Source organism: Mustela nigripes, chromosome 16 (genome assembly GCF_022355385.1).
Source record: "Mustela nigripes isolate SB6536 chromosome 16, MUSNIG.SB6536, whole genome shotgun sequence".
Lineage (NCBI taxonomy): Eukaryota > Metazoa > Chordata > Mammalia > Carnivora > Mustelidae > Mustela > Mustela nigripes.
In genome coordinates, this window is record NC_081572.1 from 42575755 (window position 1) to 42601592 (window position 25838).

At 35.7% G+C, this 25838-nt stretch overlaps 1 protein-coding gene across 2 annotated transcripts in view; it reads left to right on the forward strand.

The window, feature by feature from the left end:
- TAOK1 (TAO kinase 1) overlaps positions 1-25838 on the forward strand; it is a 167472-nt gene that overhangs the window by 102756 nt on the left and 38878 nt on the right. For both annotated transcript variants that reach the window (XM_059380827.1, XM_059380826.1), the window contains 6 exons: positions 1124-1215; positions 10434-10527; positions 12940-13021; positions 16462-16629; positions 18861-19064; positions 21141-21275. In XM_059380827.1, the coding sequence (XP_059236810.1) occupies positions 1124-1215; positions 10434-10527; positions 12940-13021; positions 16462-16629; positions 18861-19064; positions 21141-21275 (775 nt within the window). The remainder of the gene's footprint in view (positions 1-1123; positions 1216-10433; positions 10528-12939; positions 13022-16461; positions 16630-18860; positions 19065-21140; positions 21276-25838) is intronic.

Sequence of the window (25838 nt, forward strand, 5' to 3'; positions counted from 1 at the left end):
ACATCTTGGAAATACTCTGGTATTGACAATTGAAAATTTACTTTATTTACATATTCATTAATTTTTATATAATGTACTTGGAACGTAGGAACTAGGTACATATTTAGATGTCATTACACCTAAGCTTAAACACACTCACACTCTGGTATATGGTGACTGCCCTACCTAAGTATCGACAATTGTTCTAAGTGTCTTTCTATGTTTAACAACAGATACAAGTCAAATACCATCAAAAATGTTAGACTCTAATTAGAGACATGAATTAATGTTCCATTTTATAACCAAGACACCTGTAAGGTTGATAATTGTGTTATTGTCTTTGTTGTGAGCTGCCCTAGCCACTTTTATCATGGAACACTATTCCTATTTAAAAGGAAGAGTGACAAACTATGGTTATTAAGTGTTGGTTATTGTGGCAGATATTTTCTAAAATAAATGAAGTGAGCTTGCAGGGAAAATGATTTGATAGCATTCAGTGCCAATGATAAAAATTCCATCTTTCAAGCATAAATCAGACTTTCATAGTAACATCCTGAGACCAAAATATTTAAGAATCACTGGCCTGAGGGGAGTGCCTAGGTGCTTCATTCAGTTAAGAGTCTGACTTTTGATTTTGGTTCAGGTCATGATCTCAGAGTTCTGAGATCGAGCCTCAAGTTGGGCTCCACTCTGGGTCTGGAGTCTGCTTAGGATTCTCTCTCTCCCCATCTGCCCCTTCCCTACTCTTTATCTCTTAAAAAACAACCACTACAAAAAAAAAAAAAAACTATAAAAAAATAACAACAACAAAAATAAAATCCACTGAATTGAAAAAAAAATCACTAGCCTAAGGGCTAAGGGTTATATAATATTAGAATATGCAACCCTGCTCTGGGGCATCTTTTCTTTAGGATGCTGCTTAATGATAATGACAGATGGCGAGAATGAGTCTCACAGTATATATGCAGTGGTAAATATTTCCCTAATGACCTGTAGGGCATTTATTTCTCATTATAAAAATTCTTATCTAAACACGATGTCTAGAATTCACACAGGTGTTCTCTATGTAGATGGTCATTGCATTTTTAAAGAATAGTACTTTTTTTTTTTTTTTTTTTACTTTAAATGACATTTTATGTTTTAGGATGGCCCCAGAGGTAATTTTAGCCATGGATGAAGGACAGTATGATGGCAAAGTAGATGTATGGTCTCTTGGAATAACGTGTATTGAACTAGGTAAGCATTGTTCTTTATTACTGTGTAGTAAGTTATGATCAGTGTTGTACCTCATTTTCTGTACCAAAGCATAGCTTTTTATTTTTTATGTCTGTTAGTAAAGGGAGCAATAAATCTATTAAAGTTTTCACTTTGGTTATCTGGTAATTTTTATATATATTAGGTGAGGTGTATTTGCTGTGTTAAATTAGGTCTAAAATAATTTTCCACTGTGGTATTAAGTATTTATGTCTAATATTTAATGACTTTGTTAAACATCTAAATAAGTCTGTAATTACAAGATTTACTATCTGTAGATAGTCTCTACAGCATAGACGAATTACTTACCTCTACCTAGGATGCTTATTACTTTGAATTAGGTATTAGAATTAGGTGTCAAGCTTCTTGACATACTGTAACAATTTGATTTTATGCACACATTTTATTCTGTTGCCCATAAAGGGAACTATGCTTAAGTCAGTGGACCATCATAACTTTACTAGCATTCTCAGTGTAAGTGAGCCAGGTCGATAATTGAATTGTCACTGTAATTGAAGATGATGTCCATCTTCTTGATTCTCCAAGTTTATCCCTTTCCATCCTATAATCTTTCCTTTTTTTCTTCTTATAAAAATATTCCAGGGGCACCTGGCTGGCTTAGTCTGTAGAGCATGCAACTCTTAAGTTTGAGCCCCATGATGGGTGTAGAGATTACTTACTTAGGAATAAAATCTTTAAAAAAAAATTCCATTAAATTTTATTTAAAAGTGGGAAATATTGAGAATATTTAATTGAACCATTCTAGGAGTGACCACAAATCAAAAATAACACATTAAAAAGAGAATCCATGTGAGGGGTCCCTGGGTGGCTCAGTTGTTTGAACATCCAACTCTTGATTTCGATTCAGGTCATGATCTTGAGGTTGTGGGATTGAACTCTGCCTTGGGCTCCAAGCTCTGTACAGAGTCTGGTTGTCCTCCCTCTGCACTGCCTCCTGTTTGTGCAGGCACATACTCTCTCTCTCTCTCTCTCAAGTAAATAAATAAAATCTTTTGAAAAAGTAAAATTCATGTGTAATTTGGTTAAATTATTTTCAAATTGAGTTAATCTGTTTTGTAAATAGGGAAATTGAGGTAAAATAGAAATCAAAATCTTATCCTTATATAGTAGATGAAAATTATAATTTCCATTATAAACTATGCTTTTCTATCTTACAGTCTTCATATTTTCCCAAAATTATATAATCTTTAGGTATGTTTGCTTTTATTATAATTTCTACATTAACCATTCCCTTTAAGCTCTATATTATTTATTTAATTTATTTTAAAGTATGACAGCATCAGCAGACAGATTTAGAGATACCATCATGTCGTTCTCTTCTGATCTCTTAGTCTCTCTTTGAGGTTTGCAGAATTTTTTTTCTATTTTAAAGTGTTTTAACCTCAATTCTTTTAACCTCAGTTGTTCCTGCAGGTAGATCCTCATTAATTTCTTGAGAAACCTGGGTGTAAATGTAGAGAAGCTGCTTAATACACTCTGGCCATGGGGTATTTTTACATACTTGCGCTGGTTGATACATACATGTACCCTTTGGTGATAGTGAAATCACCTTAATGGTGTTGTTAGATATTATTAATCTATATTAATATTTATTTGATTAGAAAAGTATTCATTAGGGGCACCTGGGTGGTTCAGTGGGTTAAAGCCTCTGCCTTATGGCTCAGGTCGTGATCTCAGGGTCCTGGGATCGAGCCCCACATCGGGCTCTCTGCTCGGTGGGGAGCGTGCTTCCTTCTCTCTCTCTCTGCCTCTCTGCCTACTTGTGTGACCTCTGTCAAACAAATAAATAAAATATTTTTTTTTAAAAAAGTATTCATTAACCAGTTGTACTGCTCAGAAAGAAAACTCCAGTTTCTGTGGAAGGGCTTATTTTTCCAGACTTTATAGCTTCTCTCTCTTTTCTAAGATTTACTTATTTATTTAAGAGAGAGAGGAAGAGAGAACCTGAGAAGGAGGGGTAGAGGGGCGGCTGAGCTGGAGCCTAACTTGGGAATTGATTTCATGACCCTAAAAGCACAACCTGAGCAAAAACCAAGAGTCAGAGGCTTCACCAAATTCAAACACCCAGGAACCCCTCTCGTTTCTCTTTATTGTAGCTAATAAAGTAGACTTTGTTCACAATGAGAGTATTTATACTTAAAGCAGTATCAGAAAATGAAACGGCCTTTAGATCATTTTAAATGAGTGAGACATTCAAAGAAATTCTTAGAGTTTTAGTCATACTTTTGGCATCTTCTTTTATAATCTTTCATAATCACTTTTTTAAATTTTACTTACAAATGTTTTTGAATTATGAAGTGCTAAGTTAGGAACTACATTTTAAGCCTGCTTCTGGAATTAGAGGAAAGGCCTACAGTAAGTAGCACAGGCCAATAAAATTTTCTGCAGTGACTGAAGTGTTCTGTATCCGCATGGCTTTTGAGCACTTGAAATGTGGCTGTTGCAGTTGAGTAAGTGAATATTGAGTCTTATACTGTTTAAAATAAATTTAGATTTGAATAGTTACATGTGGCTAGTGACTACCCTGTTAGACAATATAGATCAAGGGGTGTGATTTTCAATGCAAATTAGACTTGCAGTCTTCAGAAATATATCTGTTATATACTTTTCAACTTCCAAAATAGTTAAGGATAAATAAAATCTTTAAAAATAAATTAATTAAATAGTTAAGGATAATGAGTTTTAAAGCAAAGTGTGTTCTTAGTGCAGGTAGGAGAACAGATGTAAGTCAGTTGTACTGACCTTGGTTTTGGTATGTATAGTTATTAAGAAATACTTTCATACTTTGTTATAAAAATTGAAATAACTTGGTCATGTCTTATGACCAAGAAATCTTAAAGTATAGGATTTTTCATGGGTGAGTTTATATATTTGTTTACAATTAATCTTATGAAAAAGTTCCCTAACTTGTTGTTTTTCAGGCTTTGTGCCTGAATGTACAATTGTGTCTATAAAAGTAAAATTTACCACTTTTTTCCTGATTATAAAGTGTATGTTGAGGACATAAAATTTCAGGGGAAAAAAGCAAAAAGAAAATAAATCAAAATAACAATAACTACAGTAATTTAGTGAATATGCATGATAAAAAGATGTCGGTTGTGGCATTGGAAACGTAAAACATGGAGTTTGGAGAGTAAAAATGTAGAACTTTAGAATGTGTTCATACGAAGTTGTTACCAACTTAAAGTAGACTACTCTAAATATAAGTTGTTTTATATAAGCCTCATCGTAACCACAAAGCAAAAACCTATAGTAGATACACAAAAGAAAAGAATCTAAGCATACTAATACAAAAAATTATCAATTCACAAAAGAGATTAAGAGAAGAGGAAAGGAACAAAGGAATTACAAACAATTAGCAAAATGGCAATAAGTACATACTGTCAATAATTAATTGTAGGGGCGCCTGGGTGGCTCAGTGGGGTAAAGCCTCTGCCTTCGGCTCTGGTCATGATCCCAGGGTCCTGGGATCGAGCCCTGCATCAGGCTCTCTGCTCAGTGGTGAGCCTGCTTCCTCCTCTCTCTCTGCCTGCCTCTCTGCCTACTTGTGATCTCTGTCAAATAAATAAATAAAGTCTTTAAATAATAATAATAATTAATTGTCAGTGGACTAAGTTCTCCAGTCATAGGTTGGCTGGATAAGACCCATCTATGTAATGCCTGTGAAAGACTAATTTCAGATGTTAAGCACATACACAGACTAAAAGGACTAAAAGCGAAGGGGGATTATAAAGATATTCTATGTAAATAGAAACTGAAAGAAGGTGCAGTAGCTATATTTACATTAGACAAAATAGCCTTTAAAACAAAGACTGTATGGACACCTGCCTGGCTTAGTTGGTAGAGCATGTGACTCTTAATCTCTTAATTCAAGCCCCATGTTGGGCGTGGAGCCTAGTAAAAACAAACAAAAAAAAGTAAAGGAGCACCTGGATGGTACAGTTGGTTAAGCCTTTGACTCTTTATCTCCGGTTGTGATCCCAGGATTGTGAGATCAAGCCCCCATCAGGCTTCATGCTCCCCACCAAAGTCTGCTTAAGTTCTCTCTCCCACCCCCTCTTCCTCTGCCCCCCCTTCCCCCACCTTGTTCTCATGTACTCTCAAATATATAAATAAATCTTTCTTAAATAAAATTTTAAGAATATATAAAACAACCTTGGTAAGAGACAAGGAAGGGCATAACATAATGGTAGAGAGGTCAGTCCAGCAGCAAGATAGAAGATTTGTAAATATTTATGCACCTAAGACAGGAGCACCTAAATATGTAAGGTGGTTTTGACACACCTAAAGGGAGAAATAGACAGCAATACAGTAAGAGTAGAGAACTGTAAAACCCCACTTTTATCGATGGATAGATCATCTAGACAAAAAAATCAACATGGAAACATTGGCCTTAATACGTTGAAACAGATGGACTTACCAGACATAATATATACAGAACCTTTCATCCAAAAGCAACACAATGCATATTTTTCTGAAGTATACATTGAGCATTTTCCAAAATAGATCAAATGTTAGACCACAAAATAAGTCTTAATAAATTTAAGAAGATTGGAATCATATTAAGCAACTTTTCCAACAAAGTGGTATGAAACTTAAAACCAATTATAAGGGGGCGCCTGGGTGTCTCAGTGGGTTAAAGCCTCTGCCTTCGGCTCAGGTCGTGATCCGAGAGTCCTGGGATCGAGGCCCGCATCCAGCTCTCTGCTCGGCAAGGAGCTTTGCTTCCCTTCCTCTCTCTCTGCCTACCTCTTTGCCTACTTGTGATCTCTCTCTGTAAAATAAATAAATAAAATCTTAAAAAAAATTTATAAGAATAAAACTGGAAAATCCACAAATATATGGGGATTAAACAACATCCTACTGTAACAACCAGTGGGTCAAAGAAGAAATCAAAAGAGAAATAAAGATACCTGGGATAAATGAAAATGGAAATACAACATACTAAAATGTATGAGAGGCAGCAAAAGTGGTTCTAAGAGGGCAGTTCTTTGAAATAAATGCTTACATTAAGAAATATCTCAAATAATATAATTTCATACTTCAAGGAACTAGAAAAAGAACAAACTAAGGCTAAAGTTAATAAAAGGAAGGAAATAGCAAATACCAGAGTAGAAATAAATGAGATACTAAAAAGCCAGTAGAAAAGATCAACAAAACTAAGAGCTGGTTTGTTTTTCTTTTTAAGGTTTTATTTATTGGACAGAGATCACAAGTAGGCAGAGAGGCAGGCAGAGAGAGAGAAGAGGAAGCAGGCTCCCTGCTGAGCAGAGAGCCCAATGTGGGGCTCTATCCCAGGACTCTGGGATCATGACCTGAGCTGAAGGCAGAGGCTTTAACCCACTGAGCCACCTGGGCACCCCTAAGAGCTGGTTTTTTGAAAAGATAAACAAAACAGAAAACCTTGTCTAGATTTACCATGACAAGAGGACTCAAATGAATTCAGAAATGAAAGAGATGTTAAAACTGAGAACACAGGGGCACCTGGGTGGCTCAGTAGGTTAAGCCTCTGCCTTTGGCTCGGGTCATGATCCCAGGGTCCTGGGATCGAGCCCCACATCGGGCGCTCTGCTCTGCAGGGAGCCTGCTTCCTCCTCTCTCTCTGCCTGCCTCTCTGCCTACTTGTGATCTCTGTCAGATAAATAAAGAAAAAATCTTTAAAAAAAAAAAACTGAGAACACAGAAATACAAATTATCACGAGAGACTACTATGAATAGTTAGATGTCAACAAATCAGACAACCCTAGGAGAAATGGATAAATTCCTAGAAACATACAACCTACCAAGACTGGATCATGAAGAAATAGAAAATCTGAACAGACTGATTACTAGTAAGAAGATCAAATTAGTAATCAAAAACATTCCAACAAACAAGTTCAGAACCAGGTCATTTCACTGGTGAATTCTAACACATAAAGAAGAATTAATAGTAACCCTTCTCAAACTCTTCCAAAAAAATACAAGAGGTAGGAACACTTCAAAACTCACTTTATGAGGCCAGCATTACCCTGATACCAAAAGATCGTTACCCTGATACCAAAAGGTCCCTTTGGAAAAAGAGAAGGACACTAAAAAGAAAATTACAGGCCAATATCCTTGAACAACATTGATCCAGAAAACCCTCAACAAAATATTAGCAAACCGAATTCAACAATATAGTCAACTGACCTTTGAGCAACGTTTGAGTTAGGGAGAATGACCCTCTCATGAGCCATGGAGGTGGCTCAGCATAGAGTGTCAGAGCCCAAGTCGGGTGAAGAGGTGACAGTAGGGGAAACTTCCTGTCATATAGATTCAGAGTCTAAGGAGGACATCTGTGTTTCGGGGTAGCCTGATACAGTGTTCCTAATCAAAAGGAAGAGAGCTGCTCTCATAAAGACTGATCAGAAGAGCCACATTGCAGAGAGGTGACCCAGTTTTGGTTGGTTTTAGAAACTGAATGGATAAAGAATTGTTCACACTATAGAGTAACTTGGAATGGGACTTGAAAACTTGAGCAAGGAAAAACTGCAACAAACTTGAGCGAGGAAAGGGAGACATCTGCTTAAGAGAGAATGTGGTAGGGCGCCTGGGTGGCTCAGTGGTTTAAACCTCTGCCTTCGGCTCAGGTCATGATCTCAGGATCCTGGGATCGAGCCCCACATCGGGCTCTCTGCTCAGCGGGGAGCCTGCTTCCCCCACTCTCTCTCTGCCTGCCTCTCTGCCTACTTCTGCTCTCTGTCAAATAAATAAAATCTTTTTTTTTTTTTTTTTTTTTAAAAGACGATGTGGTAGCAAAGATGGGAGACTGGTTACATACAGGGAGATTTTATCAAATAAGAAAATACTAATTAAGTGTGATAAGAGCAAGATTCCTCTTTGTTAGAAAAGTGTGACAAATAATGGAAAAAGATAAAGCTAGAACCCCATTGTTTCATAAACATGTTGAATGTGCATGTATGTATATAAATTTTTATGTGTATGTGTTTCCTAACTTTGTCCACTGAAAAGATAGAAGAACAGTGATACCTTAGTAGCAGTGAGCACACCTGTTGCCACAGCTCCTTGGAAAATTGGTGGAAACCTTGATCTGGAGTGTGGAAATACAAGATAAGCCTGGAAAATCTTAGTGTGCCAAAAAGCAAGGAAGTGATTAAGAAATGATAGGGCCATGTCAAAAAGAAGCCAATAAAGTGTTCTCATTGCTCAAACATGAGGCATTTTGAACATCAAAATAAAGGATAGTAGCAGATAATAAAATAGAAATCTGCAAGTCTGTGTAATAGGAAAATTAAAGTTTTATGAAAAAAACAGGATGTTTATATAGATTCAAAGTATCTTCTCAGGGCGCCTGGGTGGCTCAGTGGGTTAAGCCGCTGCCTTTGGCTCAGGTCATGATCTCAGGGTCCTCGGATCGAGGCCCACATCAGGTTCTCTGCTCAGCAGGGAGCCTGCTTCCCTCTCTCTCTCTCTGCCTGACTCTACTTGTGATCTCTCTCTGTCAAATAAGTAAATACAATTTAAAAAAAAAAGTATCTTCTCAAAAAAGATACTAATTACAAAAGGAAACAAAGAAACTTACCATGAAGAAGTCTGACAGACACAGCTTTAATTGATATAATGCGAACACCATCAATAATGGAAGCATTCAAAATCATGCACCATCTCATAGAATACAATGAGAAAAATAGAACACTTCTGTGATGCTATGTAACCCAAATATAATCATAGGACAAACCCAAATTGGAGGGACATTGAAGAGTCTTGTATAATTCAAAATGACTTCAGCAGTTACCTTAAGAGACCAGAAAAAGAGGAGCAAAAGGCATTTGGCTGATTTAGTAGGGCAAGTGACTTTAGATCTTGGGGTTGTGATTGGTTCAAGCCTCACATCAGGCATGAAGTTTACTTAAAAAGAAGGAAAGAACGAAAAGAAAAAGAGCAAATTCAACCCAAAATAACTAGAACAAAGAGAATTTTTAAAAAATCAAAGCAGGTGGGGTGCCTGGGTGGCTCAGTCGTTTTAAGTATCTGCCTTCTGCTCAGGTCATGATCCCAGGGCCCTGTGTTTGTTTTCCTACTCAGTGGGAAGCCTGCTTCTCCCTCTATCCCTCTCCCATTCTCTTGCATATGAATTCTCTCTCAAATAAATAAAAACTTAAAAAAAAAAAAGGGAATCAAAAACCAAAAGAATAGAGAAAACCAATGAAACAAATAAAAAAATCCCTAGTTTTCTGAGGTCTGTCTGGGTGGCTGTCGGTTAAGATTGGAATTTTGATTTCAGCTCAGATTATGAACTCAAAGTCCTGAGATCAAACCCAGCACTGGCTCTGTGATCAGTGGGTAGTCGGTTTGAGATTCTCTGTCTCCCAACACCTCTGTTCCTGTCCCCTCCCTGGTGCTCAGGAGCTCCCCCCTACCCCCACTAAAATAAAGAAAGAAATCTTAAAAAAAAAAAGTTTTCTGAGAAAATAAAATTGATAAACCTCTAGCCAGCTTGATCAGGGAAAAAGAAGATACAAATGACCAGTATCAAGAATGGGAAGTGACATAACTACACATTTTACAGGTATTAAAAGGATTATAGGGAAATATTATGAACAATTTTACGTTAATTTATTTAGATAAGATGCACACTTTCCTTGATGGAAATGATCAAGGCTTGCTGTTGCTACAGAGGACATCATTGGAACATTTGATTGAAATTTGAATGGGGTTGAGGATTAGATGATAGCCATGTATCAGTATTAATGGCCTGATTTAATTGTGGTTTTTTAGAGGAAAGTTCTTATTTATAGGAAATACAAAAGTATTTAGGGATGGTAGGGCATTAGGCCAGCAACTTAGTGTAAATTGACACACTTGAAAAAGTTTTTTGAGCTCCACATGCAATTTTTTTTGTGAAACTTGAGACATTAAAAATTTTTTTAATTTAAATTAGTTTAATTTTTGTAAGAGAGGGAAGGGAGGAAGAGGGAGGGAGAAAATGAATCTTTTGCAGGCTCCACACCCAGCACAGATCCCAACCGAGGCTCGGTCTCCCAACTCTGAGATCATGACCTGAGTTGAAATCAAGAGTTGGGCACTTAACCGACCAAGCCACCCAGGTCTAACTGCCCCCCACAAATATTTTAAACAATGTTTGCATGCCTTTATATAACAGGCACATATTTTAACAGGAATGTTTCTTTCTTTTACAGCGGAAAGGAAGCCTCCTTTATTTAATATGAATGCAATGAGTGCCTTATATCACATAGCCCAAAATGAATCCCCTACACTACAGTCTAATGAATGGTGAGTATTGCTGAGACATATATTACTCAACATTGTGTAAATTAAATACTTTTTTATAATGTTATCAAAATGATTTTATTTCAATTAGGTAAAGTGTATTACTTGAAGAGATATTAAATTTGTTTATCTTACCCTTGTATTTATCTTCTGTTTAACATCTGCTTTTCATAAGATATATGTAATTCAGTTTAGAAATAAAGGAGAGGGCGCCTGGGTGGCTCAGTGGGTTAAGCCTCTGCCTTCAGCTCAGGTCCTGGTCTCAGGGTCCTGGGATCGAGGCCTACATTGGGCTCTCTGCTCAGCAGGGAGCTTGCTTCCTCCTCTCTCTCTGCCTGCCTCTCCGCCTACTTGTGATATCTCTCTCTCTGTCAAATAAATAAATAAAATCTTTAAAAAAAAAAAAAAGAAATAAAAGAGAGATGATGCCACATGGAAGCAGAAAGTATTGCTTTTTATAAAAATTCATAATTTATTTTTTCTTTGAACATTAGGAACACATAATCCTGATTATATAATAAATATATAATAGCATAATTTAAACATTGATACTTTATTGGGGAATGGTATATAATTTATCAAGTATAAAACATAGGTAAAATGGGGGCACCTGGGTGGCTCAGTGGGTTAAAGCCTCTGCCTTCGGCTAAGGTCATGATCCCAGGGTCCTGGAATCAAGCCCACATCGGGCTCTCTGCTCAGCAGGGAGCCTGCTTCCCCCTCTTTCTCTCTGCCTGCCTCTCTGCCTACTTGTGATCTCTATCAAATAAATAAATAAAATCTTAAAAAAAAAAAACCAATACGTAAAGTGCTTTATCAGAATCATCAGGTAATTCATAACTTTGGGATGTTCTAATTGTTATTATGATGTTTATATTCAGAATACTGTTAGCTTTCTCTTGGTACTTCCTTGATTTGATTAAATTAATTTATGTAAAGAAGTTTATGGAGAACAGATTGACAGTTTTAGAAAACTAGGGTTTTTATCAGTGATAGAAAATTTTAGTGTATGTACCTAAGTGTATTTAGGTGTGTCTAACATTTGAAAAATTCTAGAGGCATATCAAGCATACTCAGTATTTTTAAATTGACAAATAGATGTATAAGTTAATGAAACTTAATTTCTTTAATGATTGCATACTTAAGGTGCATTAGTAGGTCTTTGCTATGTGTTTAGAGATACTTAGAAGGAATCCTTTGGCACAGTCTAGCATTATGGTACATATCAGTAATAAATATATTGAACACAAACTTTCTTTACACTGTTTGATATTTGGGGATTCAAAAAAGAATTCTTACGTATAAAGAACTTAAATCTTATGTGAATATGAAAGACAGACATTGATGGAATAATTGTTACTTACTGCCTTCCTCCCTGAACTCTCATCATTAACACTGTATAAAATAATATGTTGCAGATTTCTGATGTTTTTTAAAAAGTATCCTAATTGATTTTCTGGATTTAATGCAAGTCTTATCCATTTTTTGGAAATAAGTAGGTATAAAATTGTTTCCTCCAGAGTAAATAGATTGATGTTCTGAAAATGCTAGATAGAAGATGACCCACAGGGCAGACAAGAAAGGGAGATGGCTTACAGAATGGAAAAGAAAATTGAAAGGAATGTTATCTTCAATTTGAATGCAAAGAAGAAAAAATTGACTTCCCTAATTTTGCCTCAATATAGAACAAGTTATGGTATTTAAAATAAGTGAGAGTAGAATTTTTTTAAGTTTTTAATTTAAATCCCAGTTAGTTAACATACAGTGTAATATTAGTTTCAGGTTTACCATACAGTGATTCCATCCACTTCCATACATCACCCTGTGCTCATCATGACAAATACACTCCTTAGTCTCCATCTCCTATTTCCCCCATTGCCCCATGCACCTCCCTTCTTTTAACCATCAGTTTATACTCTGTAGTTAAGGGTTTGTTCCTTGGTTTACCTCTCTCCCTCTCTCTCTCTCTCTCCCTTTCTCTCTCTCTTTTTTTTCTTAACCTTTGCTTGTTTGTTTCTTAAATTATGGGAGCAGATTTTTAAATCATCTGTGTGAATTCATCTTGGAAAATGATAAAGATTCATTGGTTGGTTTAGATAGCTTTTCATAGACTTATATAAAATCTATAGTATATTGTATTTGCTTCCCCTCCTACTAATAGGCAGATGTCTAGATTTGTGGATTTTTAAAATTACGTTTTTATTTAAATTCCATTTAGTTAATATACAGTGTAATACTAGTTTCAGGTATAGAATTTAGTGATTCAACACCTATATATAACACCCAGTGCTCAAAAATGAACGCTTCATGAATTTCTATGTCATCCTTGCACAGGATGCTAATCTCTGTATTTCTTGTGGATTTGTTTTAAAAGGAAATAGCAATATGTTCACTTGATACTTTCCTTTACAATAGGTCTGATTATTTTCGCAACTTTGTAGATTCTTGCCTCCAGAAAATCCCTCAAGATCGCCCTACATCAGAGGAACTTTTAAAGGTTAGTTTTACTAAGTCTGTTATCTACCTATAAGAAATTATTTTAAAGGATGTATTTTATTTGATTTTGGATCAATATTAAGTATGATCTACTAATTTTTACTGATATGTTAATTTTATATACTGTTCTTTTTTGGAACTTTTCTTAGATGCAGAGTCTTTTGATTTGTGTTCTCAGAATTAATTAAGTGTTTTACCATGTCTGAATAGATATATATAAATATGTAAATATTTAATATATATAAAATATATAATAAATATATATAAATATTCCAAATAGTACCAACTGATTATTTATATGTTCTAAGAATATTCCTGAGTTATAACTCCACATTTTAATTCATGTGAAACAATATCATATTTTAAGGTTAGTAAAACATAGTTTAGCTTTGGATTTAATTTTTATGTCTGCCATATTTTAGATAGTCATCTATATTAAAATAATATGAAAGAAAAAATGTATATTTATATAAATATTGTGGGAGAAAAGAGCTTTCAAAAGAAACTTAAAAATGGATATCATATTTCTCTTTCCTTTTTAGAAATATATTTTTCTAACTTGGCAATGAAAATATTTTAAGAATCATGTAAATTCTGTTTACAGAGTTTGGTTTGACTGCTTAATTTAAATACTTTGGTATATGCTTTCTGTTCTCCAAAATTTATTATTTCATTTGGAGTTTGGCCATCTTATTAATAGCAGTAATAGTATTGTTGAACTTAATATAGTACTTAAAACTAGATAAAGCAATAGTAAGTAGGATTTGACTCTCTGTCCTTGTGCCCCGAAGGAAGATTGGTGATTTTTCACTATAAGAATCAAATAGACTACTTTTACGTGAATGTTTTAGAACTTCAGAGAGTTTCAGTTTATTTTCACGAGTACACATCAGTTAAAGATACAAAGAAATTGAAAAGATCGTGTGTGTGTGTGTGTGTGTGTGTGTGTCTGTATAATAGTATTTGCAACCACAGTATATAGAAGAACAGTAAAATTTTAGTAATACTTGTGGGATTCTAGGTAGTGAGCTCATTTATAGTCTCAGAAATGAAAGCATGAATAGATAGGTACTCACAATAGATAGCAATGAAATGTTTAGTATAGCTAGGAATTATATTAGTGATAAATAAGCAAGATCTGTATGTAGAAAGCTATCAAACTTAGAAATTTAAGATGTATTATTTTGGGGTAAGAAGACTGAGTATTATCATAAATGGTCATATGTACCAAGCTAAGGCTCAGGAAAAAGAAAAAATCTGGCTTCTTAAACTTGCCTTATATATGCAAAAGAAGCTGTTTTGGTAATAACCCAACCCACCAGGGCCAGATATTTGGTGATTAGATCCCAAGTCTGCATATAGTATTAATTTTCCTGGTTTATAGCAGGAAATTGAAAATGATAAGGAATAATCTATCAAGTACTTCTTTCCCTGTGGCCTAATTATATTTCTGTTGCAGTTTATCATAAGAAGAATTGGTAGAAAAAAATTTAAATCTATGAGATGCCTGGGTGGCTCAGTCAATTAAGCATCTGCCCTCACCTGAGGTCATGATCCCAGGGTCCTGGGATTAAGTCCAGCATCAGGCTCCCTGCTCAGTGGGAGGTCCGCTTCTAGCTCTCTTTCTCTCTCAAATAAATAAAATCTTTAAAAAAAAAAAGTAATTAAAAATTGGAAATAACTGTGCAGAATTAGAGTAATGGTTAAATGATCTTAGCATAAATAATTGATGAAGTAACCCATAGACATTATGTTTATGAATTTGAAATAATACTTATGACAATGATAGTAGAACAAAATATCATATTGTTAAAATTCTGTAGAGAAGCTTTTTCCTCTTGGGGGAATGGCATCCATAGGCATTCAGAATGGTCAGGCCAATACAGTGGCTAACAAAACTAGGTTGTCCTGAACCCCTGGTAATAGAATCATTTACCTTTATACCAAGAAAGTTGGAAAAACACCCAAATGCACATGTGTTGTGCTCCCAGGTGGACTTTGAGTAGTTTGTGCTGTGACACCCCAGTTCTTATAAGATCATCTAAAACAAAAAAGACGTCAGTGGAGCCTGTGAGGGTTCCATGTGTGCTAAGTGTGTTCATGACAGGATCGAGTGTGCTTTCCTTATTGAGGAGCAGAAAATTGTTGTGAAAGTGTTGAAGGTACAAGTGCGGAGTCAGAAAGCTAAATAAAAGGATGTTGGGTGGCTTGGTCGGTTAAGCATCCAACTCTTGATCTCAGCTCAGGTTTGATCTCTCAGGGTCATGAGTTCAAGCCCCATGAATTCATGTCCAGCATGGAGGCCACTTGAAAAAAAAGGAGCCAAGTTTAAAAAAAAAGTTTTTTGAATAATTAAAATACCAAAAGGCAAAAGAAAAAATTCTTTAAAGAAATTTGAATTACAAAGGTAAAAGTATTATAAGAATTATAAAAATTATAAATTTATCTCATATACATTCTAAATATATATAAAAATTATAAAAGTATTATAAGAATTCAAGTACATCTCAGAACTCAAGGCAAAAGGTGTCTTTCTGCAATCTGTATGCTATGTATCCACAGAACAAAATTTATACACAGAATATATCTGTAAAGAAATAAGTCAAGGGGTGCCTGGGGTGGCTCAGTGGGTTAAAACCTCTGCCTTTGGTTCAGGTCATGATCCCAGGGTCCTGGGATCGAGTCCCACATCGGGCTCTCTGCTCAGCAGGGAGCCTGCTTCCCTCTCTCTCACTGCCTGCCTCTCTGCCTACTTGTGGTCTGTCTCTTTGTCAAATAAATAAATAAATAAAATCTTAAAAAAAAAAAAGGAAAGAAATAAGTCAAAATATAACAGATTATTCTGATGGTGGAATTGTTCTATTTTTCTGTATTAGATAAGGTTAAGCTTATTAAATGTTAGTGGTAAAAATCACTAATAATATAATGTCTTTTAAGCAACTGCTAGTTATAGAGTATTATTTATCCAGCATCTAAAGGAACTTCTTATAATACCCAAGTTTATGTTACATAATTCACCAGAAATACATTCCTGTTAAAACCTAATACAACCCAGAAGTGAACATACCTTTTCTATGAAATCAGTTCTAATAATATGTAAACCTTTATTTAGCCCTTATTTAGGTCTCTAATTAGACTTAATTATTAGTGTTTAATTAGACTCTGATTATTTCAATGTTGCTTTTTCAGTTGGTCAACAAAGGTACCATATTTTCATAAATGTACAGGGGTAGTTATGCATGCCCAGAGTGTATGTACAGAGATGAGAGTTTGGTAAATACAAGAAGTCAAAACTCTAATAGAATTAAATAGCTATAGATTATATGTGTTATCTATCATGATTACTTAAGATAGTAAGTACACTCTGGGAAAGGGGTACATTTGTACTGATTGAAAAAATAAATAGGCTTCCACCTGACTTTTACTTTCTGTTCTTATCAGCACATGTTTGTTCTTCGTGAGCGTCCTGAAACAGTGTTAATAGATCTCATTCAAAGGACAAAGGATGCAGTAAGAGAGCTGGACAATCTGCAGTATCGAAAGATGAAGAAACTCCTTTTTCAGGAGGCACATAATGGACCAGCAGTAGAAGCACAGGAGGAAGAGGAGGTAATAAGTTAGAAATGATTCAGATATTAAGCTTTGCTTCTTTATTAGCTTCTTTCCTTGTGCAACTTGTCTTGCCATGAATGTTTTGTTTTAGTGCTTCCCAGATTATGTTTTCTTAACACTGGTCCTATAAGGTCCCAGGTGGGAAAAGGGTTTTGCATTCTTTAAACCCAGCCCCTTTGTAGTGTTCATTGATACAGTAAAGCTATGCAGAGTCTTTTATTAAAGAAACCTATTCAACTTTAATCCAGTCGCCATCAAATTTTTTGGATACTGAACTCTCTTTTGCCTTGTATGGTTCCATGGGACATGCTTTTGGAAATATTTGAAATTACAGACTATGAAAGTTGACAGTACTCATTCAGAAGTCTTTAGAGTTATCATGTGTTGTGCTCTGTCAGGGATACTTGATTCTTTGCCGTTCTGTATCACTTCATTCCATCTGCACAGTTCTAAAATACTCATTTTACAGATGAGTAAAGCAAAGCTCAGAGTAATTAACTCATAATAGGTTAATATAGGTTCAGATTCATGTATCTCAACTCTCACATGTTCTTTCCATGTTGCCTTTTAGGGAGTATGGAAATACAGATTTGCAGAAGAAATGTTACAGAACTTCCTCACAAGGAAAGATACATATAGAACTTATTATTTAAATTGCTTTCCAGGGGCACCTGGGTGGCTCAGTGGGTTAAACCTCTGCCTTCAGCTCAGGTCATGATCTCAGGGTGCTAGGATCAAGCCCCGCATTGGGCTATCTGCTCAGCAGGGAGCCTCCTTGTGATCTCTCTTTCTCTGTCAAATAAGTAAATAAAATATTTAAAAATAATAATAATTGCTTTCCAGTGAGAGATCACTTTGCATTCTGAGACCAGGAGTAATAGTTATTTACTTTTCTTTTTTAATAGTGCTACACAATTAATGAACTGTGAAATACAAGACTTTCTTAACTTACAGTTTTGGTTTTGTTTTTTAGTTCATATAGTAATCATTAGAAAATTATTTTGAGGGTAATAAGGGTAGGGCAGTCAGTTAAGCATCAGCTCTTGGTTTTGGCTCAGGTCATGATCTCAGGATCATGAGATTGAGCCCTGTGTATGGCTCAACAGTTGGTGCAGTCTGCTTGGGATTCTCTCTCCCTCTAGCTAACCACACCCCAGCCACACTCACTCTCTTTAAAGTAAATAGATCTAAAAAAAAAAAAAAGAAAGAAAATGGAGCTTTTTTAGATATATAAAATATTTCAATAAAGTAAAATTAATAAAATTCTAATGCAGTTAAATCTATAATAGCATCTCTTTTAGGCTAGGATGTAAGAAAAGTTCATATATATATTTATACTTTATATATATGTATATATGCACCATATGTCTTTATGAAATTCTCCATATCTTACAGAATCTTGGGTAAGACTACTAAAATGTTGGTGCCCAGATACCATGGCTTGCCTGGTTACTTCATAAAAGCATTTTTATGAGTATGATTAAATGTACAGGTAATATGTAATTTTTAATTTACAAATAGTAGATAGGAATCAATTTTAAATAAATTGATGTAAAAGGGTAGGCCAGAGATTATTTTCTCAAGAAGAAAAATATACTTAGTCTTCCTTGAAAAATAACAACTAAGAGGCACCTTGTAGCTCAGTTAGTTAAACCTCACACTTTTAATTTTGGCTCAGGTTACGATCAAGGTCGTGGAATTAAGATATTGCCTCGAGCTCTCATGTGGAACCTGCTTGAGATTCTCTCTCTCCCTGTTCTGCCTCTTCCACCCTGCTTGCATGTGCATGCCAGCACTCTCTAACAACAGTAACAACTAAAAGTGGTTATTTATAGGACTGAAAAAAGATTGGGGTTTGTTTTAACCATGGGAATTACTGAGAAATGACCAGAATATCTCCATATATATACCTCATGAGATGTGTGGTAGAAATGGATTTCAGAAAATGTTAAACAACTTAGAGAAAATGCTATACTTTGGAAATAACCCATAACTGATGAACTAAATTTTTGACACAGTTGGGCTTTTTGTTATTTACTTATTAATTATTTTTATTTGTTTATTTTTCAGTTGGTAGACTTCCTGGTCTTGGCAAATAGAGGGAATTTCTCATGTTAGACCTCTAAATTTCTTTCTAAAGATTGTGTGCTAAGCAGCGTGATAGGTGATTATAATTAACAATTTCAAAAGAGATACAGATATTTGAACCTAGTTCTCTTTTCCCTAAGGAACAAGATCATGGTGTTGGCCGGACAGGAACAGTGAATAGTGTTGGAAGTAATCAGTCTATTCCCAGCATGTCCATCAGCGCCAGTAGCCAAAGTAGTAGTGTTAACAGTCTTCCAGATGCCTCAGATGACAAGAGTGAGCTGGATATGATGGAAGGAGACCACACAGTGATGTCTAATAGTTCTGTCATCCATTTAAAACCTGTGAGTATTTGCATTTCAGTAAATACAATTTCAACTTTGGTAAATAATTTTCTTCAACTGATTAGTCCGGAGAGTCTCTTGGATGTTTCAGAAATTTGGAACATAATTAGGTAACTTACTTTAAAGTGGCATTAGTGGGGCGCCTGAGTGGCTCAGTGGGTTAAGCCGCTGCCTTCAGCTCAGGTCATGATCTCAGGGTCCTGGGATCGAGTCCCGCATCGGGCTCTCTGCTCAACAGGGAGCCTGCTTCCCTCTCTCTCTCTCTGCCTGCCTCTCCATCTACTTATGATTTCTCTCTGTCAAATAAATAAATAAAATCTTTAAAAAAATAAAAATAAAGTGGCACTAGGCTTATTTTCCCTGTATAATGTCTGCATTTGGGAAACTAATGTTTTAAGAATATTAAAAGGACATTTTAAAAATCATAGAAGAAAGAAATATAGCAACACTGTGTTAATATGTAATTTGAAGTTAGTTTCATGAAAAATACAGTATTTAAAAATAGTTACGTATACACATGAAAGTCACGATAATGGTTGTCTTTTAAGAGAAAGGGTTATGAGGGTAATGATCAAAAGTGACTTGTACTTTCCATAATGTTTATATCTTTAAAATAAAACTGAATGTGGGGTGCCTGGGTGGCTCAGTGAGTTAAGCCGCTGCCTTCGGCTCAGGTCATGATCTCAGGGTCCTGGGATCGAGCCCCGCATCGGACTCTCTGCTCAGCAGGGAGCCTGCTTCCTCCTCTCTCTCTCTCTGCCTGCTTGTGGTCTCTCTCTGTCAAATAAATAAATAAAATCTTTAAAATAAATAAAACTGAATGTAATTGCCAATAGTTGTAAATTTGGGGTTTAAGAAAAAAGGGTTTTGCTACAGTATTCTTCACACTTCTGAGTGCAGAATTTTTAATTTTCTTGAAAACATTTTGAAAGTCAGGTAACTTGTTTTTAGCAACCAATAGGAATACTTCTTTTTTAACTTCAAAGCTTGTAGTATTACCTAAAAACCTACTAGGCACAAGAGCTAACAGGTAGATCTAACCCAAGTGTTAATCAGCAGATGAATAGATAAATAAACTATCAGATATACATATAAGGGAGTATTATTCAGCTGTGAAAAAATGAAATTCTGATACATACTGTAACATGAGTGAACCTTGAGATGTTATGCTAAAAAAGTAATGTTATGCTCAGTGATATTAAGCCACATGCAAAAGGACAAATACTGCATAATTCCACTTACATGAAATATCAGAAAAGGCAATTCATAGAGACACAGAATAGATTAGTGGTTACCAGGAACTGAGTAGAGGATAAAATGGAGAATTTTTGTCAGCAGGTACAATTTCTATTTGGGTGATGGAAATGTTTTGGAAATGGTGGTGGTTGTACAACATTGGAAATATAATTAATGCCAATGAATTGTACATTTCAAAATGGCTGAAATGGAAAATTTCATATGATATATGTTCTACTACACTCACACAAAAAGTCATTAAGAATGACTTGGTTATATAGTAGTACTCTTCAGGGCAAAATCATGTTTAATTTTTATGTACTTAGGCAATAGAAGCAGCAGTAAAAAAGGTTATTCTCATAATCAGTTGGTTGCTACTTAATTCACTTCCTCTTCAGTTAATAAACTAAGACATATATAAGGAAAGACCAGTTCTTAAAATTTTTAGTTATTTTTTTGATTATTTGGACAAATTATAGAAGAATTAAAAAGGTATTTTTAAGATATATTATTGCTTTGAAAACCTAAGAGCATTAGGATAATTTTTTTTTTACTGCTGTTTAGAATTACTAAAGCTTTTCCATTTTCTATATAGTAAGTAGGATATAGATCTAACCTGATAAATTTCCTGATCCTAAATCGGTTTGCTGTTCCATATACTGAGAGAATGATGTTTCCTGATTCTAATTATGTTGAAAATAAAATGTTGGCATTCACAATTTTTGTTCTTGCTTTTTAAAATTATGTCTTTAAGATAAATTGATCAAGTTATCTTTAAATTTTCTTGAAAGTTCAAATTAGCTGTATTTGTTCAATAGTATTGTTTCTTTCTTTGCCTAGGAGGAAGAAAATTACAGAGAAGAGGGAGAGCCTAGAACAAGAGCATCAGATCCACAGTCTCCACCACAAGTGTCTCGTCATAAATCACACTATCGTAATCGAGAACACTTTGCTACTATACGGACGGCATCACTGGTATGTTCTTCCCCTGAATTAGAAATATATTTTTCATATTGGACTGTGGCACTTGTACTGAAGTACAACTATATCTTTTTTTTTTTTTGTATTTGGGGTTTATTTTGCAAAATACTCATTCAGCATTTAAGTGCCTCTTATGAGAAAGATATACAGAATATGCTGAGATGTTAAACTAGTGATGTCTTCAAAACATACACTAAGAACCATTGTGTTAGAATGTATCAAATACTTAGGAGGGCTGGAAGGTACTAAATAGGAGTTCACATTACTTTTGATTTGGGGCATAAAAGAAATATTTAGGAAACAGATTATTTAGGCCTGTCTTGGATGGCTCAGTCAGTCAAGGATCCCACTCTTGGTTTTAACTCAGCTCATAATGTCAGGGTCTTGAGATCAAGCCGCAAGTGGGGTTCTGCATTCAGCGTGAAGTCTGGCTGAGATTCTTTCCCTCTCTCTCTCCTTCCCTGTCTGCTCACACTCATGCTGTCTCTCTCTCAAATAAATAAAGTCTTTTAAAAAATAACAAAAAAGAAAACAAATTATTGGAGCTTTTAATAGTTGTTGATTTTAGGTACAGAGAGGAGGATAAATGTTACTTCTATATAAGAATTAACAGTAAAGAAATACTGAAGCTAACCTATAAAAACCTATTTCTTCAGTAAAGAAATACTGAAGCTAATACTGAAGTGAGGGAATGAGGAGAAATGTTTGGGAAATTGCAAGTAATTAAATTTGATGTATTCAAAATGTAGTTCTTCTGGTTTCCCAAAAAATGATAAAAATGGATTATGGGGGGTGTGTGACTTGCTCACTTGGTAAAACATATGACCCTTAATCTTAGGGTTGTGAGTTTGAGTCCCACATTGGGTGTAGAGGTTACTTTAAAAAAATAGATTATGTATCCATTATTAAGGATGTTATTTTAGCAGGCTGCATACTACTCTGATCAGTCAAAAAAAGTAGGACCAACACATAATAAAGGATACTAAAGGATAAAAAGAAATTAAGATATCATAGGAAGAGTAGACTGTTAGAAAATATGACAGGAAGTATAAAATATATATCTGAGAAAAAAAGTTTCTGAATTATCAACTGCATAAGCAGATTTTATAAATCCCATGCAATGGCCCATGACTCTGTATGACATGGGGTCAGGAATGCCATCTCCCATCCTGAGGAAGCAGGTCATTTCTGCAATTCTGCAACATGTAAATAACTTTTTGAACAGAGCAAGTGGCAAAGATTGCTTGATGGTTTTTTCATGACTATTTTTTTTTTAAGATTTTATTTATTTATTTGACAGAGAGAGATCACAAGTAGGCAGAGAGGGAGGCCGAGAGAGAGGAGGAAGCAGGCTACCTGCTGAGCAGAGAGCCCGATGCGGGTCTTGATCCCAGGACCCTGGGATCATGACCTGAGCCGAAAGCAGAGGCTTTAACGCACTGAGCCACCCAGACACCCCCATGACTATTTTAATAAATACCTAAAGAGGTATTACCTAGAGAGATGCCAATTCATGTGACTTTGTGACTTCGCATATATTAAAATGTTTCTCAAACACTCTGTCCCAGTTTCTGGCTCCCTCAAATTATTTAAGGATACACTTTTTTTTTTTTTTTTTAAGATTTTAATCACAAGTAGGCCGAGAGGCAGGCAGAGAAAGAGAGAAGAGGAAGCAGGCTCCCTGCTGAGCAGAGAGTCTGATGCGGGGCTCGATCCCAGGACCCTGGGAACACAACCTGAGCTGAAGGCTGAGGCTTTAACCCACTGAGCCACCCAGGTTCCCCACACTTTTTTTTCTTAAGTATAGTTGACATACAGTGTTATTTTAGTTTTAGGTATATAACATAGTGATTTGGCAGTTCTCTACATTATCAGTGCTCAGCGCAATAAGAGTAGTCATCATCTGTCACCATACAAAGTTGTTAGTATTATTGACTATTCCCTGTGCTGTACTTTTCATCTCCATAATTTATTTATTTCATAACTGGAAGTTTGAACCTCTTAATCCCCATCATTTATTTTATCCATCCGTTTGTTTTGTGTATTTTAAGAGTCTTTTGATTTTTGTTTGTTCCTTCATTTGTATTCTGGATTCCCCATGTAAGTGAAATCATAGGGTATTTGTTTCTCTCTTTCTGACTTATTTCACTTAGCATAATACCCTCCAAGTTTATTCATGTTGTTGCACATGGCAAGATCTCCTTTTTTATGGCAATATTCATATATATACCACATGTGCTTTATCCATTCATTTACTGATGGACCCTTGGGTTGCTTCCATTACTTGACTATTATAAATAATACTACAGTGAACATATGGGTTCGTGTATCTTTTCAAAGTAGTGTTTTCTCTCTCTCTTTCTTCCTCCCACCCTCCCTCTCCTGTTTCTTCCTTTTTTTTTTTTTTTTTTAAAGAGATGGAGTGAGGGTAGGGGCAGAAGGAGAGGGAGAGAGAGAATCTTAAGCAGACTTCTCTGCCCAGCGCAGAGCCTGATACAGGGCTTGATCTTACAACCCTGAGATCATGAGTTGGACATTTACCCAATGCAGCAACCCAGGTGCCCCAGTGTTTTCTATTTCTTTGGGTAAATACCCAGTAGTGGAATTAATAGATCATTTGTGTTTGTATTTTTAATTTTTTGAAGAACCTCCCTACTGTTTCCCACAGTAGTTACACTGGTTTGCATTCTTACCAACAGTACACAGGGTTCCCTTTTTTTTTTTTTTTTTTTTTTTTTTAAAGATTTTTTTTTTTTATTTGACAGAGAGAGATCACAAGTAGGCAGAGAGGCAGGCAGAGAGAGAGGAGGAAGCAGGCTCCCTGCTGAGCAGAGAGCCCGATGCGGGGCCCGATCCCAGGACCCTGGGATCATGACCTGAGCCAAAGGCAGAGGCCCAACCCACTGAGCCACCCAGGTGCCCCAGGGTTCCCTTTTCTTAAGGACACTTCTTAAATTACAGATTTAGAAAGATTAAGATCCATATTCTTAAATTTAGTAATTCTATTTCAGATAAAACATTAAGAGTGTGTATAGGTTTATGTACAAGGTAACTATACTGTATCACTCAGTATAACTACCATGTACTGTAACCCATTCTTTCTTCTGCCTTGGGCTGTTTTCATATAATAAATTGATATTAGGTATTCAGTTTGAAGAGTTTTTACAATGGCTTTTGCCTTAGTTATCCATCATCTTAAAAAAAAGAGAGATGTAAAAATTCTAGTCATCACAGTAGGTTACCTTCATACCCCGCCCCCACTTTGTCATTTTCCACTGCCATGAACACCATTTTCTGTCTCTTCACTCTTACTAGTTTTAACTGTTTGGGTTTCATATAAAGGGAATCATAGAATGTACTTTTTTGTATCTGGCTTATTTTGCTCAACTTAATGTTTTTGAAATTTATCAGTCTTGTGTTCATTAAAGTTCATTCATTTTTTTTAAAGATTTTATTTATTTATTAGAGACAGAGAGGGAACAGGAGCTGGAGGAGGAGCAGAGGGAGAGGGAGAAGCGGACTCCCCACTGAGCAGGGAGCCTGATGCAGGGCTTGTTCCCAGCCTGAGCTGAAGGCAGACACACACACCCCCCCTTTTTTTTTAAGATTTTATTTATTTATTTAGCAGACAGAGATCACAAGTAGGCAGAGAGGCAGGAAGAGAAAGGGGGAAGCAGCCTCCCCACCAAGCAGAGAGCCTGATGTAAGACTCGATTCCAGGACCCTGAGATTATGACCCAAGCTGAAGGCAGAGGCTTTAACCCACTGAACCACCCAGGCACCCCTGAAGGCAGACCCTTAACCAACTAAGTCACGCAGGCACACCAAAGTTTATTCTTTTTTATTACTATAAGTAGTTTTCCCTTGTGTGAATGTGTAATTTTTTTACCCATTCTTTATTGATGAACAATTGGTTTGATTACTCTTTGGGCATGTAAGATTGCTATAAACACTCTTGTACAAATCTTCATGTGAACATGATATTGTAATTCCTTGTTGATAAATGCTGAAGGTAAAATAACTGAGTTGTAGGGTATGTGTATGTTTAACCTCCCAAGAATCTTACAGTTTTCCAAAAATGGGTATACTATTTACATGCCCATTAAGAGTGTATACGTTTGTTTTGTTTTGTTTTAGCAGTATTTAAGGTTTAATTGGTTTACATTCTCTCCTACATTTGGTGTTGTCAGTCTTTTTTATTTTAGCCACTCCAGTGGTATGAAATGGAATTTCATAGTATTTGTTCATTTTCCTGGGACTAAAGAAGTAATCATTATAAGCCCTTTTCCACATGCTTATTGTCTATTCTTGTGTCATCTTTTTTTTTTAAGACTTTATTTATTTATTTGACAGACAGAGATCACAAGTAGTCAGAGAGGCAGGCAGAGAGAGAGAGGGAAGCAGGCTCCCCCACCAGGCAGAGAGCCCGATGTGGGGCTCAATCCCAGGACCCTGGGATCATGACCCGAACTGAAGGCAGAGGCTTTAGCCCACTGAGCCACCCAGGTGCCCCTGTTCTCCACTTCTTAAGTGGAGTGTTGTAGTCAAGTCTGTTGT